Here is a 21,916-nt window from a genome sequence, read left to right as displayed (position 1 = left end):
TGATCTTTTATCTGTAATTGAGGCCAGGAGTCAGCACACAGCAGTACAGTATCTTACCTTGTAGTTGCGACAGGTGGGGTTGAAGGCATTGGTGCCGCAGGCGAACAGCGTCTCATCATTGCGTGGCACTAGCACTTTGATGTAGTTGTAACATTCATCCTGTGAGGAAAAAAAAAACACCATCAGGCATCAGGTCCATGTTGGCTCCTGGCATGTCACCGGTACAATCAAAGCAGGACTTGCAGCTGGTAGGCAAGCCCCCCCCCCTCCACACACACACAGACACACTTTTCTCTGTTTTACAGTCATTATCGTAATCCCCAGGCTGATTTTTGTGGTTTCACTGCAGCTCTGGAGAGGAAAATGTGATGCCAAAAACCCCAGTGTGTCCTTATGGCTGTGGTGCTGATTCTGATAAGCTACCTGCACCTTGTTACAAAACGTCCTTGTGCAGGAAACCAGGGCAGGGAGCGGAAGGAGTAAAAACCAGGAGCAAAAGGCTGAGAGAGATGAGGATGCGTACTGTGTGTCTGGAAGATAATACTCACGCTGTTTTTCCCTCTCACTGTGCACTTCTCCACATCCTTCGTCTTCCAAGTCAGTTTCTGAAAATGAACAGAGAGCCAACTGTCAGCCCAAAGACAAGCTGTTTCATAACATACAAGCTTTTGTTGCTGCCGTTCAAGTGCTATTACAAGACAGCTGTGATGAAAATCTCATTAATTTCAATAAACTGTGTGTGTGTGGGTGGAGTGGGGTTGGGGGTGGGGGGGGTGGGGGACAAACAAACGGAAGAAATATCAGGGATGCCTACAGCGAGCAGAGGAGCTCATCTGCGGGCGGAACAACAGTGTGGCTCCTCAGTAATAAAAATGACTCTGCCAGATACGTCTGGGTCTGTGAGAGAGCAAACACGAGGAGGAACAAAAAGGGCCGCACAGGATGCGTGCGACAATTCACCTTCTATGCAGACGAGGCACCAATTTACCTCAATTAACCCAGCGGCCAAATGCCTTGGCCTTATTCTGCACACACTACAGCACACATTTGGTTGTATACATGTATCATCAGCAAGTTAACAAGCTCTACCAACTGAGGGATTAATGTGCCCCTTCCTATCCCTTGTCGGGTAATTTATGGACCAAATCTTTTCAGAGCATCGACACCGCTGGGAATTGTGGAAGTTATATACACTCCTATTACACTACAGGTACTTTTCAGGTCTCCCAACAGTGTCACAGAAGAATGACGCCTCCCTTAGTGACTTACTCAGACAGTCTATTGCAATATGGAGTGGAATGCATTTTTGCATCCACTATAATGATGCATAATATAATGATGCATCTGTCTGTCACCACCACCACTCTCTTAATTATGCATGAATTAAAATATGTTATATTAAATAAATATCAATATATAGGTGTAGGGAATGTAGGGAAGGCTGTAAGAATATTGAAAAGCTGGATATTTTAACATGAGACTGACTTGCCTTTGGAGCCAGCCTCACTTTAAGTTGTGCAGGCTGTTATTGTTTTTCTAAGAATTAATAACCCTCCTATGATCTGTGTTTGCTTTCTTCCAAGCAGAACTATCATTTAAATATACAGATCAAATTAAGACAAGTATTTGCATAGTTTGTTTAGAAGCATTGAATTAGACAGCGTGTCTCCTATCAAAATGCTTTATATTATCTCTCCCATCACATGTACATATATAACATAATATTGTCAGCAAAAGTGTAGGAGCATCCCCTCTAAAGCCCCTACAAAACTATTTATTTGTTATTTGTCTTATAGCTTCCAGACCAGGAGTCAAATCAGAATGGCTGAATTAACTACCAGAGAAGAGAAAGGGAAAAACAGGGAGCGCTCTGGATGAATGAGACATTCATCTTAAGCATGGAAGGGCTTCCTGCTTTCATTTCTGATGAATACAATGAAGAATAAAAGAACAAGGCTTCTATTATTCTTTATTTGTCTCAACAAATCCCATGAAAGGACCAAAAGCAACCACATGTCAATCACTCTTTTAATATGTTTGTCTCTATTCCATCACTGTACTCAGAAAAATCATTTGTACACAACTGCTGAAGAGAGTGTGTTCAGTAGGTGGGGCTGACTCGAAATAAACCACCGTGGTTTGTGCATCATAATGAAGGAACATGCCACCCATTTTATTGATGTGTCTCACTGACAAGAAACATTATATTAGGGCCTGGAGCCACAGGCAATACAGCATGCGGTACCTGGATGGATTCTCTATTGGTTTTTGGGATTTTCTTGAGATTTGTTAACCTGACACTCCAGATGGTTTGTTACACTGAACCATCTGGGAAGTTGTGTTTTTAAAAAACTGACTGGAAAAAGCTACCACTTAAAAAAATAAATGTGCCAGGTGATTGGACAAACCATCTGTCTATCGCTGTCCATCATATTCATCACCACAGACCATTGTCATATATCAGCTTTGGTTTTGTTCAGGGTTTTGATAGCTCCAAGGTTTCATCAAAAGTAACAAATAAATAAAAATGAAAAAGCTAGAAACCTGGCAAGGTGAATTGTAATGTCAGACTGAGATATCACAAATTTCACAAGAATCCAGCACACATAGTAAAACCAAGCAGCAAGCTGCAGGGCTTAGACATTCAGCCAACACGGAAGTGCCAAAACTGCAGATCCGAGAGCCCTAAATCCCCGTACAGACCTCCATGTTAAAGAGTCCAACTTTACAGCAGAAATAAACATGTTTAGTCGCAAACACAGCTCATTTCTTAACAGACTGCACCCTCATTCAAACCTTTTGTGACCTCTTGCTGACTTTGTCCCAGTTACCTTTGAGCAACAAATTTAGTCAATCCAAACCAAGTGAATGTTTGCACCGCAAACACACAACCCACAAACATAATGTAGAGACATAAAACTATCGAATATAGTGCAGCTTTACCCCTAAAGGCACAGTGTCCTTGGCATGGCAGGGTGCTGCACGTCTTTTAGTCTGATAATAAAAAAAACACACACGCCCACAACAATCTATCCTCCAACAATGAGCCCTGTCAGAAGTCCGAGCCTAACCTATCATTTTGTACGCAGTACATGACAGACCACTTGTTGTCTGTGATTCCAAAGGCAGCACTTTTCCCTGCAGGTCTGCGTGTGGAACTCCTCCGGCGCGACTTTGTGAGGATCTGACACGATTCAGTAGGAGTCAGCATTATGGTAATACGTCTCGCCTTGTCCATGCTCCATTTGGTTTACTAATAATTACTTATGGCCACCCAGGCCCAGGGAGATCAGTGAAGGGGAGAATGTGAATGAGCACCTGCTGTGAAATATGAAGAGCCAGTTTAAAAATGAGCTCATGTGAAGGAATAGATCTGTGATGAAGAGGACACACTATTTTCTGGTGATATGAGTCAGTCACACACTAATGATTGAGCTCAGATTGATAACAGGAAAGGGGGAGTGGGGATGTGACAGGAGAATATATGGACAAAGCCCTTCATAGTTTTCCACTCAGTTCCTGCTGAAGTATTCAGTATTTACATTCTCATATAACATAATGGGGGAAAAAAAATCGGACATTATTGTCCTCAGAAGTTCCCATTTCTTCATGCCACAGTCTAAATCAATAGCCGAGATCTCATCGACGTGAAGCAGTGGCCTTATCAGAATGAATATCCGTGTTTGCTGCTAATCTAAATACAAGCAAACAAAAGTCCAGGCCTTGGAGGGTTTTTTATTTAAGTGCAATCATGTTTGACAAATGAGATTCAGATAGGAGGGAGCATGGCACTTCAAAAGCAACAAGAGCCCTGCTCCACTTGTAGCGGATATATGTCTGAAGAGAGATTGCTTAATACTTGAATGAAAAGGCAGGCAAAGAGTGGAAAGGAAAATAATGAGACACAAACATTACATGACACTTTTCCCCCCTGTAAACTGTGCTTCTGAAAAATAAGAACAGAAAGGCAGAGCACCAGCTTGCATTTAAACCTGCGCAGGTCTATTTATATGGGTGACATATTACCCAGTCCATCACTATTGACGAGTAAAACCCCTCGTTCACTTGTGTGAAAGACTTTACTGCTCATTTCATATTTAATGACCTCAGAGCCCCAAAAATCTATTTTTACTTTAATAGCCCAAATTGGCAGGTAAGGCTGCTAACTCACAGATTATTGGTATTGATTCTAAAAGGATCAAGAGATCAAACCCTCTAAATGTCAAGAGTCTTAAGAGTAAGAAATCATCTTGGAAGCTTTTTCATTAAGATAATTAACAGACTGCATGTTACAAAACAAATATGGCAAGTTCATGAGTCATAATAACAGATGTCCTTAAATAAATTAATATTGATCCAACCCTGTGTATCAACTTAAGGTTACAAAATGTATTATATATATATACAGACGTGACTCAACAAGCTGACAGGAGACAGACTTTTCATACCTGCTGTGGGATTATCTGCTCAGATGAAGTGCCGAGATTGATGGCAAACACATGGTCCCTGTAAAGAGAGTCAAGACATTAGCAGGCCCTCTCTACCTGCTTTCTGTCAGATTTGATGACATCTGATAGCACAGTTTCATAAGACCCCGATTCATCCAAATCTGCTTTCAAAACAAATGCTTCTATTTGGTTCGATAGGATTGATCCCAGCTGTTCAACAACACGCGCTAGAAGGTGGATTAACAGGCGAGGTTTATTGGCTTTTTGGCTTCAGGACCTCACAAAAGTTTTCCAGCCCCACAAGTTTTCCAACTATCGACAAAACCCTTATGAATCACTCAGTGAAGTGAGGCATGCACTTTGTTGCACGCAGCTGTGGAAAATATTAAGCCAATTCACGTACATTAAGAATCTCCATACCTTTGTGGACAAAGTCCTTGGCAGTGTTGAGCACTGCAGGTTGGGAAAGAGCCAATTACTGTAGCAGAATGTATTTTAGCACAATGAAAACAGGCAGAGGAGGTGCAACCTTGTAGTTTTTGCAGAATAAACCTTTGACATCTTGATTGAGAGGGGGAGCAATGAGCAATTAGTCTGAGACATGCACTTCAGAGGTTCAGCCAAAACTGTAAACATGAAAGGTTTGGTGAGGAAGTGCTGCCAATGTCCACATTTACTATCTGGAACCTTCACATGGCACTAAAAATGGCATCATCGCCACATGAATTCGAAAATCAAACTGTGAGATTACAATCAGTTCGTAACCCCAGTAAATAATATCTTTACTATTGACATCATGTTTTCTGTTTGGGTCATTTTTCCTCATCAGCAAGCTGCTTTTAAAAGACCATCTGCCACATGCCCTATTCCCAACGCAAGGTCCGGGCTGGCTTACGCTTAATTAACTTCACTGGTTTAAATAAAAGGCAAACAAGTAGATGTTTTTCTTATATAACCAAATGGATTCTTCAGGGTGTGTTGGCTGCTGATCAAGCCATGTTACAACCGAAAAGGCTTGGGTAAGGCTTGTGATCATAATTGTTCACATTAGTGCTCAAATAACATGGAACGATAACAACAAGATTATCACTGGAGCCGTTTTTTGGAACCATGATTACATCATCAACCCTGCAGAAATGATTATCATGATCCTATTCATCATTTTGTCAGCTCCCGCCATCCTTATCTCAGATACATTTTTAGTAAACAAAGCTACAGTACAGCTTTTGGTGCAGGTAGAGAGGACTGACCGGGCAGCGATGTACAGCATGTGGTTGATCCTCAGCATCCTCTGGAAGTCCAGGCCCAGGCGGACGGTATCATTGTCCGACATGAGTCCCTGGAAGCTGGGGTAGAGGTAGGAGGCTGGCCGAGCAAAAAGATGGAAGGAAGAATAAAACAGGTCAAGTAATCATAAAACAAAACAAAAAAGCAGCATGTGTGAGTTGAGATTTTAAGATATTAGAGAGATATTAGTTTCTAATGCTCAAAGGCAAGCTGTTCAAACAGCTGCTCATCAACTTCATCATTTTTAAAAGAGGAAGTAGGACAATAATGGCTAAATGTTTATCCACAGTATCATTTGCAATTTAAGAAACACTAACTAAAGGTTACAATTTAGCCTACTGTGCTGAAAAAAAACAGAGCATACACTGTATGCTAATGTGCACTTGTGGAGGTGGAGGAGCAGGGAACGAAAAAAAAAATAACATCCTAAGTTGCAAATTAGGCAGTCGTGTCATGGAAGTCAATCTGATTTAAATAAATGGCTCCTGGTAAGCATTTCTGAGCAGACACGTCTGGGGACGGAGCCAAGTGAGGACGAGGAAACAAATCAAAAACATCTAGATGGGAAGTCTGGTTGAAGCGTATTCAAATGGAATGCATCTGTCGCATCTGAGGTCACAGAAGTGCAACTCTGACTTTTTCAGAAATTAGATTTAAATGTTTTTACCTGGCGACGGTGCACTAAAAATCCTCTGTTACAAATCATACCAGAAGACAAAAGTATACAACTGAATGGAAATCAGGTGTGTTCATGCATTAAGGAAATGTGTGCGCAGAGCAGCACAATAATTGGTAGATAAGATTAACTGAGGGAAGTGGTGCAAAGAGAAAGGCTGATATAATATCAGCTTCTGGTATGTTGCACTATGCCTAATTTTCATTTTTCCTTCTTCCTCTGCCGCAAAAGTAAATTCCATCTGTCCCCCTCAAACAAACTCATACAGCACGCTCAATCACTGGAGGGAAATGTTCATTTAAACAAAGGGAGACGCTGCCCTGTAATTCAAATAACAGTATGTCAGTCAGTAGATGCTATATAAAAGCTTCATGGGAAAAAAAATGCTGCAGGCAAAAATAAAATGAGTCTCTTTCAGTACTGACACCAGGCTGTCTTCCACATCACAGAGACTTCCCCTCCTTCCATTTCCTGTCTTTTAAGTGAGCTATGATTCCGCCACAGCTCTCTGGGTCTGCAGAGTACGGTGCTAAGTGCCCTCCAGCCTCCCATCTGACCCGGGTTGCTGCTGAATTAGCAATCCCCGCTAGAAATACGCCACAATCTGAAATTAGTCTCTCTACAGGGAGACATGCTCTCCCTTAAACACTCGTCTCGAATCGACTGCTTAAAGATTTAAATGCCTAATGTCTGGCTGAGTGCTAGACCTTGCTGTGCTGTCTGGTGAACAGACTCCCAGTGGCTCATCGGCCCCCCATCCCCTCGGCAAATGAGGATTTCTAATTACTCTTCGGCACTTTTACATCCTATAAAGTTGTGGGGACAGTTGGACCGCAGCTCGGGGCCAAATCCAGAAGGAGATGAAAGAGTCCAGAGTTATTTAAGATCCCTGTCACTGGAAGCTTGTACAACACAAGACAGTGCCCAGCAGTCGTTACTCAGTAAGTTTCAAAACTAAATATCTACCGTGTCGAACTTACATGAGCTGTCACAAAAAAAAATAGCATCTGCCCACTTTCCAAAAGTATTCGCTTATAATTTCATAGACTTCCCCCTTGACAAAGAACGATTCATAATGGATATCTCACACGGAGTTGTGAGGGACCTTGTGCCACGCTGTCACCTGCAGGAAGCAGAGGTGACAAATTGCTCTCATTACACCTGGGACGTAGCTCCACATATAGCACTATTAGCGCAGCTATTTCTGCTAATGGTAGCGTTACTCTCTTGCAGATAGATCAATTACAGTGTTCAGGCCATGGTCTCAGCCACCTCTTAAATCAATTATGGGCCATTACATTTAGTGGCCAAGACCTCCTCAGTAGACCTCCCAAGTGATTGGGTGCCATTTGATGGGTCCCCGGGGTGGTCTGGTGAAGCAGCGTCTTGAGGGTGTCGCAGATGTTCAAGCCACTCCTCAGTTTTAAAATGCTATCCTAGCAGCTGGTGCTCTCACGTTTTAATTGCTTAAGCTGTGGTTACATGTGGGTAATAAGTCAACATTAGCTTCTATAGCCTGTCAGTGGATGTATATTGAATCGGTTGTGGTACTTAGTCCAAATAAAGGATCAGATCAATATGTGTGTGACCACTTGTACTCAGTTTTATGAGCTGTTTGGCAGACAGGTTGTTCCAAGCTTCTTGCCAGTGGATTTAGGATTTCACAGTGATGGCAATAGTTCTTCAGACTGATGGTATTGAACCATAAATACAAACAGACGGAGTGTCAAGATGTTTTTGTAGATTTTGTAGGTCATGGTGTATCAAAGCGCTAAACACCAAAGGTAAACATAAAGTCTGAGGTTTTCATGTCAGAGTGTCTATAACTGGCTTAACACAGATTATATATTTATTTATACACACTCTTCTAAATTTTAGGTCTACAGAAAAACAAGGCCTTTATCAGTATCATTATTGGCTTTCATAGTTTTGGTAGTAGATGGGAAGGAACCCAGCAGCTGTGCCACTAATAGTATTATATATATATAACAGCTTCTATATTTCCACGCATACTTCTCTGTAGCATTACAAACTGGGGCTATGTTCACTCTGTTATTACGGGGGGAGGTCACCCGAGCCAGGAACCAGCCACAGAGCTACCGAGAAACAAAAGCAAATATTCAAATGCCAGCAAGTTTGCACCTCGCCTCTGATTGACAGTTCTGTATTCATGCATGTTTCTGCAAAGCCTTTCAACAGAACAAATAAATCTAATAATACATTTCCCAGCAACAGACTGAACCTCAACTGCAAATGTGCTTGCTGCGAACCAGGTCTTAAACACATCTACCTCAATAAGCCCCGTTTCCCAGTGATGAAATCGAATGCTTATGTGACCCTCGCTCTACTTTTACCTGTACTCTTGCAACAGGGATCACCATAGCAACGCCAACAGATTTCTGAACTTACACTCTCTCCCCACAATGCTGATTGGTTCCAGGTCTTGGGGGAACGGCGTTGCTCCTGAGGACAGCTGAGGTAAGAAGGTGACCAAGGTGAGGGCCAGGAAGGCTGGCAGGACGGGCCGAGGCGAGCCGGGCATTAGCCTCATTTTGGCACGAGATGAGACCTCACCAGAAACACATGGCACTACTGCGGATGCACCCAAACCCACCTGAAATGAGACGCAGGATTAATCATGGTTAGAGCAGTATTATGCAGAGCACACAGGCAACACATACAACTACATGAAGATGCCATGTATTTAATGGTATAACGACAGCAGCAAAGTGAAGGTTGGCAGCCTAAGTTCTTATTAGCATGCAGTGCCTTGTGTCAATGCGGTGATGTGATTGAGTGTCCCCTGAACAACTCGGATGCAGGAGTGCCAACATAAAAAAGACGTAGGTGCAGTCAGAGAGAGAACCAAGAAAAGGAAGGGAAGCAGCCAAGGCTACGACCTCCAGATCACCTGCCATGTATTCTACACACCGATGTCTTTCACAGGTGATGGAGCAGGACACGTCAAGAAGGGAAAGGTGTTCTTCATATTCTAAATTGTATTTTTGAGCGGGGTTATATACAGTAGCGTTGTTGGCATTTGCTCACAGTGCCAAACAGATGTTCACACAGTATGTCCTTTGGGGAAAAAAAAAGCTGTCTGATAAACAGGAAGTGATTCATTCATTGAATTTCTATCAGACAAAAAAAGAAAAATGTGTTTTGCATAATTACAGGAGCAACTCAGCAGCCAAACAAAGGTTGCTGCCACTGAAATCAAATTTTGTCAACAGAAAAAAAGTGAAAGAAAGAAGTTATAACAGCACAGACAATGTCTGACGATGATCTCAAAGAAACACAGAGCGAAACAAACAAACAGAAGCAGTGACAGCTTTAATGGAAGACGTTGTAACCTCATCCAAGTGCTGGAATTCAAAGTCACAGATTACCATTTTCAATAGACTGTTAAACAAAAGAGCTCTGAGAATAGTTCTCCTGGAAAAACAGCAAACAACAAAGTTTAGATAGAAGTCTGAGTCGAGTGTCTGTGTGGGAATAATTAACAGCTCTAGACATTGTACACAAGGCTAAGATTATGCATAAATGTTAATTTCCACATCTGTTTGATATTTGAGGAAAGAGACAGTAACAGATGGATAGAAGAGGGATTTGTCGAAACCGACTTCAAAGTGCAGTGACCTGCGCTCACTCGCCAATTTATTAAGGGCAGTGTGTCCTCCGCATGGGATCTTACAAGCCCTCACAAGTTTATGTGCTGTGTCAGTTGGCAATGAGACTCGGGCCACATGGTTTTAAGTGGGAGCAGAAAATTAAGTCAACAGAGACATGAACTGTCATCAATATTGATAATAGTCGGCTTCATTTAAATGCAAGGCAGAAAGCTGCATTTAGCAATGAGGTCTTGTGATGATCACAACAGCATAAATCGCTGAGAGTGGGCGAGTGTGTGCCTCTGTTTATCCTAAATTACAACAGCTCGTGTGGCCTGCCTTAGGCAGCATGTGATGACAATATACCTGATGGATTAGCCTCATAGGCTATGATTTGGATGGTTTTTTTTTCCTGTCAGGTTGGACAGCTATTTCAACAAACAGATTATGTTATGTGCTGCTCTCAAAGAAAAACAGCTAAGCTAATGCCTTGTCTGACTCTGCCATGTCGAAAACACTCCAGGCAGGCAATGAAGAAATTTTGGTCATGTACATGCTTTAAATTACGAATGAAACAGCTTTTAACTGCTGGAAAAAAAACCTATACGTACATCAGTTCAATTATAAATATCCACAGATGGCCACAACATAAGCACAACATCCAGGGAACTCTATATCCCTGTGAGGAAGGAAGGCTGAGAACATTTATTGACAACGTACTTAGCTAAAATGTAGGCAGCCAGCAGAGTGTGATGATGATGCATGCAAAACAAGACAACCACAGTGAGTACAAGCACTTATGCAAGACCAGTCATATACACTGAAACTCAAGCTAACACCTCTGCTACAAGCCAAGACACACAGAGCGTGCAGGCTGTTGAGGACTTTGTTTTCCTCAGCTGGTGTCACAGACATTCTGCAAGCTTTACTGCTTTTAAGAGTTCACTTTGAAAAGTGCACGAGGACGTGTCGGTTTTTGCCTTGTGGCCAAACGCTGGATTAAAAAATTGATTGCCAATTTCATCACAACTCCGAAAAAAATGTAGTCAGTAAGCAAGAACCTAATGGACAATGACACACATCATCGCTGACACACCATGATAAACAAAAACAGCTTCCTCTGACTGCCAGGTTTGGTAAAACTTGTTAGACTGAACTGTCATGGCCTTGAGTCATTTTGCTGAGGACGAAAAAAGGGAGTTGGCCGAGTAAGAATAAATGTTTGTGGTCGTGTAAAAACAAACTAATGATCTGTCAGTTCAAAAGAAATGCTGTGTCAGAATTCGATCCTGCACTAGCAGATTTGAGGATTGATTGAACTTTTAAAAAATGTTTACTAAATATTGAGGAAAGAGAAGCCTTATGAAAAATATTCTGCTTCACAGATTTTGAAAATGTTTTTTAAAGTTAGAGAGCAGCAAATGAGACCCTCCCAGAACCGAACCGAATGCAAATAAATCAATCCTGAGAAGCACATTTAACATATCCTGGATTTTGCTATCTGGCCTTATTAAGCCTGACAACTGCATAAACAAGGGAAACTTTTTTATCATCAATGTGTGGCAGTTGTGAAAACAGCTCCCAGAGTTCTTCGTTCATTTACATGCAAAGGTCTGAAGCTACAGCACAGACTAAACACTGTACATCTGTTTGTTTTGTAAATTCCATATTTTTCTGGATTTCCAGATGAAATCCAGAAGAAGAGGCCAAAACTGAGTTATTTTGCCAGTGCCAGACAGCAAGAAGTGCAGAGCAGTGCTGGCCTGGTACAGGGTAGGGACTGCTAGTGGAGGTACTGTCTGCAGTTCCTTCTGGATGATCAGAACTTGTAACATTGTTAGACAATTTTAGGACATAGCAAGTGCAGGACACAAACTTTGGTTGCCAAAAGAAACAGGAAAAACAACCAGTCAGTGAGCTAAAATGAATGTAGAAACATTTCAGCAGCAAAGAATCACTTTTATGTGAAAGGGCTGCAAACACATCCACTGCCGCAAACAGCCTCTTTTTACCTACCATGCAGATGTGTCAACAAAACACACCTTCCTGTGGACGTCTGGACTTTCTTAATGCAGCACAAAGTCAACTGTGGTAATGACTTTTCTGTGTCAGATAAGGGAGTGGATGGCTGATGAGCTGACAGCTGTTGAAGGGAAATAAGCCCCCGCTTATCCCATCCCATGTTTGCTCTCTGTGTTCTCGGGTTTGGATCATTTTGTTTTTAATGAACTGGACTTGTTAAGCCATCTGGGAGTCACTGGCAGTTGGGCCTCTTTGGAGGATAGGGCTTTCTGGGATGCTGGGGCTGTCCATTGATTATCTGACATTCATTTGGATTAGCCAACAGTGCAGTGTCTGTGGATTGATAAGATACATCCACACAGAATTTGGAGCCTTTTTACTGGGCTAATGAATAAATGACATAATAAGAGATCTTGGCATTTATTGGTTGGCATGCATGAGGCCGCAGAGTCCTTTATATTCATACATAAACTCCTGCAAGTAAATTTTTATGTCCTGCAGTCCCGGCTTGGCTGAGGATAACAGTCCCATTAAAAGTCACCCTTAAAATCTAAATTCAAATTTTATCCTCAATCACCAGCACTGCAATGTATGCACCTGTCACCTCTTGAGACATCTATTTTTCTGTTGCACACAGCTAGAAATCAGAGCATAATCCTGATGCAGAACCAAACCTCACCAGTGCTTTGGTGGCAATGAGACTAATCCACTTGCTTTTGATAGCCACAGAATAGACTTACCTCTCACCTCTTGTGTGCTCAGGTATCTCTGAGCACCTGGACTGGATTTTTTTTGAACCACACAACCATCCACTTTGACGTAACTGTGGTAAACACTGGCTGACATAATAAGCATGCATTTCCCAGGACTCCTCCATATTTTCAGACACAATTAGCCACATTAGCTTCTGCTCTCAGTTAGCCATATTAAAATAGATTTGCTTTTTAGGCTGGATGCTATAATAATATTATGAATATGATGAGCAAATCATAAGACAGGTCAATATTTAGGCTTTATGATTGCATTTACGGTACTTGCCAAGAAGGATACTTGAGTAAATATAACAAGGGTGGTGAGGTTATATAGTTCATGCAAGTCAACATAATAATAATAAATAATAAATAACTTAATAAAAAGTTGCTAGGTCGAGGTGAAAGAGCAGAGGAAATGAAAGGTCAGGGCGTGTGGTTGTGATGGCAACAGCTGGAATATTGACCGATCCTCAAAATCCTTTGAATTTGATGAACTACTACTGATTTTGACTGACAGATGGTTCCTCCAATCACCTGCCAGGTATTCTTTTGGAAGCACCTGTCCTTTCTAGTTTCCTAGGGTGATCTCCCAGATGGTTCTGTGTAACAAACCATCTGCTATGTCAGGTTAGATCAGGGCACCCTTAGCTTAAAAATATATATCAGCCCTCATTAGTTAGTGTCTAACCTTTCTGTGCATGAATATGTACAGCATTAAAGCACCCATGTATAAAAACCAAATGTCTAACTTTGCAGTAAATAACATTCTCTTCTTTTGTCTTTCTTTGCCTGTCCAGTATACCTTTTTGCCTGCCTGTTGTCTAAAACAACAACATGGGAATTTTAATGTGACAGGAGGAAAAACAGCACATGATATAAACGGTGCGTGGAGAGACAAACATTTCATTGTTGAGTCCTGAGCCATATTGTCCCTCCCCGACCTCCTTTTGGGAGGTTCATCAGACCACCAAACTCATTGCAGTCCCATGACACGAATCACACAGCGCATCACCATCTGCACAGGGTTGTTTTTCCTCTAGGACGCACATCCGTCTCTCATTGGGAGTTTACTCCCCAACCAAGAGTCAGAGCTGACATTTAAACATACAGTTGAACAGATGATGTGAAAACAAACCTTAGTGAATACTGAACATAAATATCCTCTCTGACTGTTTGCAGTCATTCCTTCTTACACGTGGCAGTGATTTCAACACTGCACTCGACCTTCTCAGACAGGAGAAAGTTTGCTAATTAGATTTCCGATGGCTGACCATGTAGAAGTAGTTGCAGCAAATTGGAATTGGGATCAAGGAGCATTGGGCAATAATTGAGACAACAACTCCCACAGGGCACACACGCAGATTCTACGGGCTAGTTTGCAGACAGGTGTTAAGCGTGAGTTCATTCTCATGTAGTTACAGCCTGGTTCCAATTAAGGATGCCTTTGAAAGCACCTTTAAGAGATCGCTATGTCTTCTAAAGACTTTTTCATTGAAGACACTGAAATAATGGGATCAACATTTTTTGCAGGTTCCTTCGACCTTCACAATAAATACTGCTTACTAGGTGTTACTCTGCTCTCAGTCAGACTTCACGTTAACTATAACAGACCAGGCAAATGCTGCGTGTAAACACTTGATACAGCTGGGACTTCTAACTCGGGCCATGGAATTTAAACATGTTGAATAAAGGAGCTAGGGATTTTAAAGGCAAAAACAGAATGGCTCCTGGGGATCGCTGTGGCAACATTTTAAAAAAGTCCATTAGCATCCTTGCTGGAAGAGGAGTGATAGCTGGCTTCTTGCATTTTACCGAGAATAGAAAATCAATGGTCCCTGTAGTCCTTTAGTTCTTGGATTAGTATGTCAGCTGCCTGGTGTCAGTATAATGTAGTCTCATTCTCAGAGTGCCTGCATTGTGCCATGGCGGGGGAGAGGGCAAGATGGCACCCAGGATGAGATGTGTCTGTCAGGGGAGGTTGGGACCCTCCTTGCCATCAATGCCACTCAGGCTGTTCCCAGGGGGAGTGCTGCTTTAACCTCAGTGTCCACAGAGTTCAGACAAGTGATGGGCTGTCCTGTCGCAGAGGCCATCGATTGTCACCCTGTGTCAGACAACTCCACTCAGTCCTCATCGAAGATTCCCCACAGATTAGAGGGTGGTTTATACTTGAGCTTCCATGGCAGATCTTTGGAGAATTGATATCAAAGTAAAACAAAGCTGACAGGAGGAGACAAGAAAAGTTTTGGAAACAGTTTTCGTGCTGCAGTGGTACAAACTGTGGGAGCAAGGATGCAGATATCGGTGTCTCGTTGAACATTGTTTTTCAATAAGGATGGAGACAGTTGGCTAGCTCCAACTGTTTTGAACATGGGTATCTCTATCAGAGACAAGTAGCATTGCCTCCAGTCAGGCCTGCTCTCAGGACTTCTTTCTACAGACAGTGAGTTGGCCAGACTTCACACGGAGTGATCTATGCAGAACTCAGACAGTGAGACGATTCTCTGATCGATCTGCAAAACCGCTGCAGGCATCATCCATCGTCTTCATGTCTTTTTGCAGTGGGTAAAAAAAAAAGCCCAAAGGGCTATCAGTAGAAGAAGGATCAGACTTGCACCAGTAAAATCCTCTTCATACGTCTTCCTCCTGTTAATTATTTACATTCATCTTCAGAGAGGCCTGTGATTCCCCTAACCATTCTGTGCTCCCTGTCAGTCAGGATCCACCTTCAATCTTCAGTGGCTCTTATGGCATTTAAAATGAGCCTTAACTCAGGGTCGCATAATCAGACAGATCGGTTTAAAATATGCCAGGCTGCCAGGCCATCTCCCTCATCTCTTGTTCTCCTCTTCATATATAAAAGAATGTTAACTACCCCCTCCTCCTTTCAATCTCTCTGTCATCAATAATTCAGAATGTTATTGAGAAACACTACCTGAACCCTGTATTGACAGAAATCCAAGCACTGTCATTCCCTCAAGGGCGTCATAATTGGATACCCCTGAGGCTAGTGATGCGAAATGCAGAGCAAAGAGGGGAAAGCAGCCTGAGTGTTGTTGTTTTCTGGATTCTGTCTGTTTCCATTTTTACCTTTCTATTTCAGGGACTCCAATCTGACCTAGCAGCCCAAGTCGGCCAACTTATCGACTTGAGGACTGCCCCCTGGGAATGTTTAGAGGTGGTTGATAAAGTGTTTGAGGATACTAACCTTACGGGGTGAAAACTGGAACAGGAATCTCTGAATGGAGGACAAGTGTGGGATTTTATTAACCGACACTGCAATCACTTAGCCCAATAAAAATAAAAGCAGAATCAGATGGCATTTACTAACAGGTGTTTCCCTGACACTGTATGGTGGAAATACAACACCCCTGTTCCAGTGCTGTTCAGTGTTGTCTGCTGTGATAATAAACCAGTGAAGGAAAGTGCTGATATAAAAGAGGAAAGAGCAGATATAATCTCCTGTCATGATTCCCACAGAACTGCTGACTGTCTGCAAGGGCACAAAGACTAGCACAAGGCATCGCAGAAACACATAGTCATTTTAGGCTTTGAGTCAAAAGTAACACTGGTGGTGCAAATGTTTGTCCCCCCAGGTGCATAAACAAACTCATAAGGAGGGATGCACACAGAGCTAAGAGGTTTGCTTGCAGTCCCTTTGATCAGATTGTGTTTTCGAGCACGCCGGCACATTTGTTTGCATGTTTACTGTCCAAGATAATACCAGTAAAACCAATTAATACTTTGATCCCACTGTGTATAAGGTGATCTGGAGGCTTGGCTTTTATTGCACAACCCGATTTTGCTGTCTGTGCATGTAGGCATCTACACAAAATAAATCCTGGGAAACAAAAGAAAAAAAAAAAAACTCCTACAGAAGCTTAACTGTGCCAGGCAGGGCCTGTAATGACAACAAGAATTAAGACTCTTCATTTTCCAAATGGCAATACACAAAGAGTGGGCTGTTTCTATGCCACAGCTTCGTTGCTAAAATAAAATAAAATAAAAATACACAGTATGAAGCAGGCATTGGGAGGAAAAACAGCTACCTCATCAAAGAAGAGATCAACAAGATGTGGTACACACAGCAGTGGTCAATCAGATAAATACAGTACAAGCATACCAAAAAGCCCTCTGCTCAATGGATTAAAAAAAAAAAAGGTTTCCAGTGCTTTTTATGAGATAAAGAGACTCAATCCGAGGTCATAAATGCAAAGCTGGCACCGCTGATAAATAGTTTTTTGCTAAGGATCCTTCAGCTGAGGACCACCACTGTCGAGGACTTCATGGTGGCTTTGTGTCCATTAACAAAAAAAGTGAGAGTGAGAGTTCTCTATTAACATGTAGGCTCTTTGATCTCCATCTCCCCTGTGGTGCACATTTCAAACCCTTTGCGCTTCCTATTTTGAAAGACATCCTGCAAGAATTATCAATCTAGCAGAACTTTTATTCCCTCTTGATAAAAACGTGAATTATGAGCCTCATATCTGTCTAGTTTGGCTCATTCAAATGAAAGTTGTGAGTGATATGAGTTCCCCGAACCGATCAATGTCGCCATTTGTTTGGAGTAAAAAAAAAATTTGTGTGATACGACAAGGAGACCTTCTGATAGTCAAAAGACAAAAGAAGAGGTCACATTTCAAGTGTGCCAAAGTTACTTAGAAGATAAATCACAGGAAGGCAAGAGTGGTTGAAAATTGATCAAAGGAAGATAGCTGTGAAGATTCTTCCTCTGCCTTTTATACTTGTTAGCAGAGGCAATCACACAGCTGTCACAGAGAAGATCCATCGTTGTCACATTACCCCAACAAGATTATAAGGAGAAGAGCTAGCGAGGGAACGTGCAACAAAAGTACATTGGGTGAATTTCAGTTAAGCAAGAACAAAAAGCAGCGAGCCTTGCTTTTATAAATGGATGATTTTTGCAATCTGAGTGGTCGATGCTGATGAAGGGAAATATAAATCAAGGGTAAGAGTGAGGCTTCTCGGAGAGAGTGCCTCACAGAGATAATGGCATCATCATGCCTGTGTGGTTCGCTGTTCCTGGGAAGATTAAACACTTCATCATTGTCTTTGGGACAAACATGCTCTGTACGTAGAGCGTGCATCCAATTATTAGACGCCTTTTCCACTCCAACCCGACAACCGTGCGTCAGCTTCATCAAACACCAGAAGCCTTAAAAGAAGAGATGAAAAGAGACAGCGGTCTTATCAGGACAGTGCTACCTTTCGGGGCAGTAGCCCACGGTGGCAGCTGACCTCACTTTCATTACCGCCGTCTCACACTGATGATATCATCTAAACACATACTGAAAGACCCAGGAGCTTTCAAGCTCACTTTATCTCATTTTATGGCTGTAACATCTCCCGTCTTCCCCAAGAAAAGTCACTGGCCATTGGCAATCTTATGCCACAGAGCGGTGTGGCTCTTCTCACCTCATCAGTGTGTCATGGAATATGGAGGGAGGATAGCAGGAGTCAGGGCATCAAACACAGAAATGGGACATGGACAGTGACAGCAGAAAGACAAAATTCCCAACGAGGAGGAGGAGGAGAAGGAGGAGGGGGTGGAAGGGAATGACAGCGTCTCACAGCTCACTGGTCTGGAATCAGATAGACAATCAATTCCACTACTCAGTTACAGGCTGGCAGGTCCTGCCTCAGTACCAAATCATCAACAGTGCTGAATTACTTTAATGATTAGTTACAGTAGTCAAATATAAGAGGATCCCTGACATGGAGCAACATAACCGGCCCTTGGCTCCAGCATTGCTGGATGCCTCTCTACAATTTTCATGTTTTCAGGTTAATTAAATGCTTTCTTAGGGGCCACAATCTGCTCAGCCATTTTCTGTAATGTATGTGTGGCTGTGGAGCTCATTCTCTATTTGAAATAAAGGAGATTGGTTACAATGTAAATTTATATCCTGTTGGACCGTTAATTTTTTTTCTGTTTTTTTTGTATTTGTCATGTTTTGTATTACAATTAGTAAAAAAAAACAAAAAAAAACCCCTTTCTTATTATGAAAAACTTGCCACTTTTAAAGGCACACTTCTCTAATCTCCGCTGAGCTTTTCCACTATTTTTGGCTACAATGTTACTGCATCCCATCCTAATGGCAGGATGTGTTCCAGAGCAATTAAATCAACCACAGGAGGGCACGCTGCTACAAGAGCAGCAGTTTCACTTCTTATAAAAGTTCAACTTTTGAAAACTCTTTAAAGCTTCATCAGAGCTTTACAAATATAATCCATCTAGTTATTCTTCATGGCTGAGAGAATTGCATAAACAAAAACACTATAAAGTAGTTTGAGTATTAATTAAGGCTAAGGTTGCCCTAGTTAATACATGACTATAAGATAACCAGTCTTATGGTGTTGTTCGTTGACATTTAGCCTTGTAGCTGCTCTGTTTTGTTTTTTTGTACCATCAACCTGTAGAGTTGACACAATAAATGATTGTTAGATCTTTCTGGAATAAACTGATATCCAGTTGCCAAACTCCTGAGGCGGCATCAGAGGCATAAATCACTGTGTCCCACTGTTATCCTGACATCATGGCACCTTTACCACCTCAGCAGCACTTTGCCAAGTCAGAGAGTCGGCTGCTAGTGTGTGTACTGTGTCTGAGTTTTGTGTCGAAGCGTAGCCCCGATTTCAGTTGAGATAATGTAGCCTTTCCAGCACTTAAGGAGGATAAGCTCTTATCTTTGTCTAAATCCCCAACAGTCATTAGATGCAGCAGAGTCTGCTAGAAGTCCATCTAATTAGGGCTCAAATCATGCTTCCCCCCGCCCAACATAAAGATCAATGCGCCAGGCAGTGCAGTTTGTTCAGGCTTTGTATTTAAGATTCATTCCTTCATCACAGCTTCACAATGTTCAAACTTTCTGTGCAATAACTGCTTTATATCCACTGCCAAAATGTCTAATCGCTTGAAAAACTGTGCTACCTTGACAGACATTTCTTTAAAGTTTCGAGTCAAGAGGCCTTGTGCAAAGCTCCATGTCACCCACAAATAAAAACTGCACTTCATAGTGGCAGATCAAAGCAGCGTATGTAGTATTCATGTGCCGACTGCCTGACTATTTCTCAAGCAAAGTGTTCCACTCATCTGCACTTTAATTTTTTAGAGCTGTGAGTGAAACAGGCACATAAACAACACAATAAGTAGTGAATTTACACAGGGAGGAGAGACATGGACAGGACGACATAAAGAAAAGTAAGACCTTGTGTTCTGCAAGCAGATTTACTACAGGGTATGATTCTACATCTCCACCTCCTCCTCCTCCTCCTCCTCCTCCTCTTCATCCTTCCTCTAGGGTTGACCAAGCAGCTATAATAATAGGAAAAGCGAGGGGACAAGCGGGGCTATCCATAAAGGGGCTAGATACTGGCGTGAGTGTGCCGTTGAGCCTGGGTGGTGGTGTCATTAAGTGCGAGTGCGTGATAAATGCACTCTGCTTGTCGGATTTGAGATTCTCATTAGTCTGTGTTCAGGAGCAGACCTGGGTCCATTACTCTTGTGGCCATGTTGACAAGAGGCTGAATGTGTCTGTGTATGAGAGTGGGAGAAAGTGTGTGCTTCTGTTAGAACGCCTGTATACATAGAGGCATTTTAGATGATGTATGGCGCCCTTTGGCAGCCACAGCCAGAGGTCTTCTGAACTTATGCAACAGCTAGTTATGTTAATTGTACGACTTAGAAGTCCTACTATCTATCATATTTGCAGTGGTTCTGAATGGGAAATGACCTTTGCTTAATTATTACATCTGAACTTTGTGTTTATGTAAACAACTAATAGGCAACAACTGCTGTCTTTGCAAACATATAATTCAGTATATTATTTAAGTTAAATATATTTTGCCAGGAACAACCGCAGATTGCAGCAGCATTATTTCTTATCTTGCGCCACAGGATTTACCCAACCACCATTACTTGTGTATGTTGTTTTAAGAGCAAATGGATGACATGCTACAGCCTCATCATGTCAGTGTGAAATTATTTTCTGTACCCATGGTTCTTCATGGTCCACTCAAACCACTGGGATGTTGGATAAAGACCAACTGACAGCTTCCTTCTAATTTAAACTGAAACAATCATCCCTAAACACACAAGGTGGTCATAGACACCATCTTTCAGCCACTTACAGTGCAATCTCCCAAAGGCTTAACTACCATTCACACCTTGGCTCAGGTGAAAAGAACTGCTATGATGATCGCTGCAGGAGGTCAATGACTCGATCTAAGGTGTTTTTTTCCACTGCAGGCATTCATGGAAGGAACAATACGCACAAATGTTAATAGGATTGGCCCTTCTTGTTTCCACTGGCACGCAGGATCCTCTGGAGTGATGAGGTGATATAATGAACCTGCACCACTTTACATCCTGTTTACATTGTATTTTCTTGTTTATGTTATGTGTTATGGTACATTTTTTAGAGGTGCCTGAACCCATCAGAGTCAGCCTTGCAGTTTTAAAAACAATACCTGCTGGTCTTTTTCTGCTCCCATGCACAAGCCTAAAAGAGGTCCCTCATAGGAAGTTCCAGTAGCGTAAAATGGCCCATACATCCCTGCACTAAAAGAATACCTTTAGATGGCCTAAATGGTGACGATGGGGCATGATGAGGCTTACCATTGTAGCTGTCGCCTGACTGACACCACTATTACAACAACCCATTCCATTTTGCCAGGTTTTTATGCAGTTAGCTTTTACTAGTGCAGTTCTCCAGTGAACTGTGGCTGCTGAGGGGTTTGTGACACAAAGCCTCCAGACAAGGACACATGCTGTGTAAAATAAGCACTGTGTGAAAATGCATTCTGCGGCCCGTGTCTCAGACAGACACAATGGATTCTTGGTATCTTTAAATGTGTGATAGCAAAGAAAAAAAACCATGTATGTAGCCAGGAAACATATTCCTTCATCCACTGGTGCTGACAGTGTGTCATGTCACATTTCAAAATGCTTTCTTTCAGCTGCGTGTGGAAGAAGAACGAGGGAGCAGCCAGTCCAGCTCGCCCGCCCGCGTCAGGGGCTGTAACAGTCGTCTGGACGTCTGGTCTAATCAATACACCCAGACAAGCTTCTCCCTGAGTCTCCTGTTACTGTACCTCTGT

The 21,916-nt window shown here is 42.2% G+C and overlaps 1 protein-coding gene across 3 annotated transcripts in view; it reads right to left on the bottom strand.

The window, feature by feature from the left end:
* Positions 1-21,916, bottom strand: part of sema6cb (semaphorin 6Cb) — a 132,009-nt gene that overhangs the window by 45,175 nt on the left and 64,918 nt on the right. For all 3 annotated transcript variants that reach the window (XM_028424685.1, XM_028424686.1, XM_028424687.1), the window contains exons 5-9: positions 8,821-9,025; positions 5,699-5,813; positions 4,449-4,506; positions 549-605; positions 58-159 (exon numbers count right to left, since the gene is read on the bottom strand). In XM_028424685.1, the coding sequence (XP_028280486.1) occupies positions 58-159; positions 549-605; positions 4,449-4,506; positions 5,699-5,813; positions 8,821-8,962 (474 nt within the window). In that variant the 5' untranslated portion in view covers positions 8,963-9,025. The remainder of the gene's footprint in view (positions 1-57; positions 160-548; positions 606-4,448; positions 4,507-5,698; positions 5,814-8,820; positions 9,026-21,916) is intronic.

The sequence above is a fragment of the Parambassis ranga genome, chromosome 16 (genome assembly GCF_900634625.1).
Source record: "Parambassis ranga chromosome 16, fParRan2.1, whole genome shotgun sequence".
Classification (NCBI taxonomy): Eukaryota; Metazoa; Chordata; class Actinopteri; family Ambassidae; genus Parambassis; species Parambassis ranga.
This window is presented reverse-complemented; position numbering and strand designations above follow the sequence as displayed.